We start from the raw sequence: 361 nt of genomic DNA, 5'->3' as shown, positions 1-361 counted from the left end.
ATATACATATATATATATATATAAATAATTATTATTCTAAATTTGTAAAAATTATTATTATTACATATTTTAAAGCAAATTATTAAAACTACTTAAGGCATTATTATGTCTTAGTAAGATATTTATACATTCAGGGAGCTATTAAAGCAGATATTCTGATGTAAAAATATATATTTTGATATAAAAATATTGGAAATTTCGATTATTGAATGGTGATTTTACTTACTATTGTAACAATAATTAATATCGTGAACAATCCTGCTAGAATAAGATCGGTCCAATTGGGCAAGTAATGTTCCTTCTCCGTATCTCCTTCGTTCGTCGATACCGTACGGTTCCATTGGTAAATGTCTTCATGGTA

At 25.5% G+C, this 361-nt stretch overlaps 1 protein-coding gene across 1 annotated transcript in view; it reads right to left on the bottom strand.

The window, feature by feature from the left end:
* The window catches only part of LOC108694769 (octopamine receptor-like), a gene marked incomplete at its 5' end in the record, with an annotated part of 5,482 nt that extends 5,124 nt beyond the window's left edge, over positions 1 to 358 (bottom strand). Inside the window, one exon of the mRNA XM_018204426.1 lies at positions 227 to 358. Within this exon, the coding sequence (XP_018059915.1) occupies positions 227 to 358 (132 nt within the window). The remainder of the gene's footprint in view (positions 1 to 226) is intronic.
* Between the last annotated feature and the right edge of the window lie 3 nt (positions 359 to 361).

The sequence above is a fragment of the Atta colombica genome, unplaced genomic scaffold, assembly GCF_001594045.1.
Source record: "Atta colombica isolate Treedump-2 unplaced genomic scaffold, Acol1.0 scaffold125, whole genome shotgun sequence".
In the NCBI taxonomy this organism is placed as follows: domain Eukaryota; kingdom Metazoa; phylum Arthropoda; class Insecta; order Hymenoptera; family Formicidae; genus Atta; species Atta colombica.
Note: the sequence above shows the minus strand (reverse complement) of the source record. Positions and strands in the feature narration are given on the sequence as shown.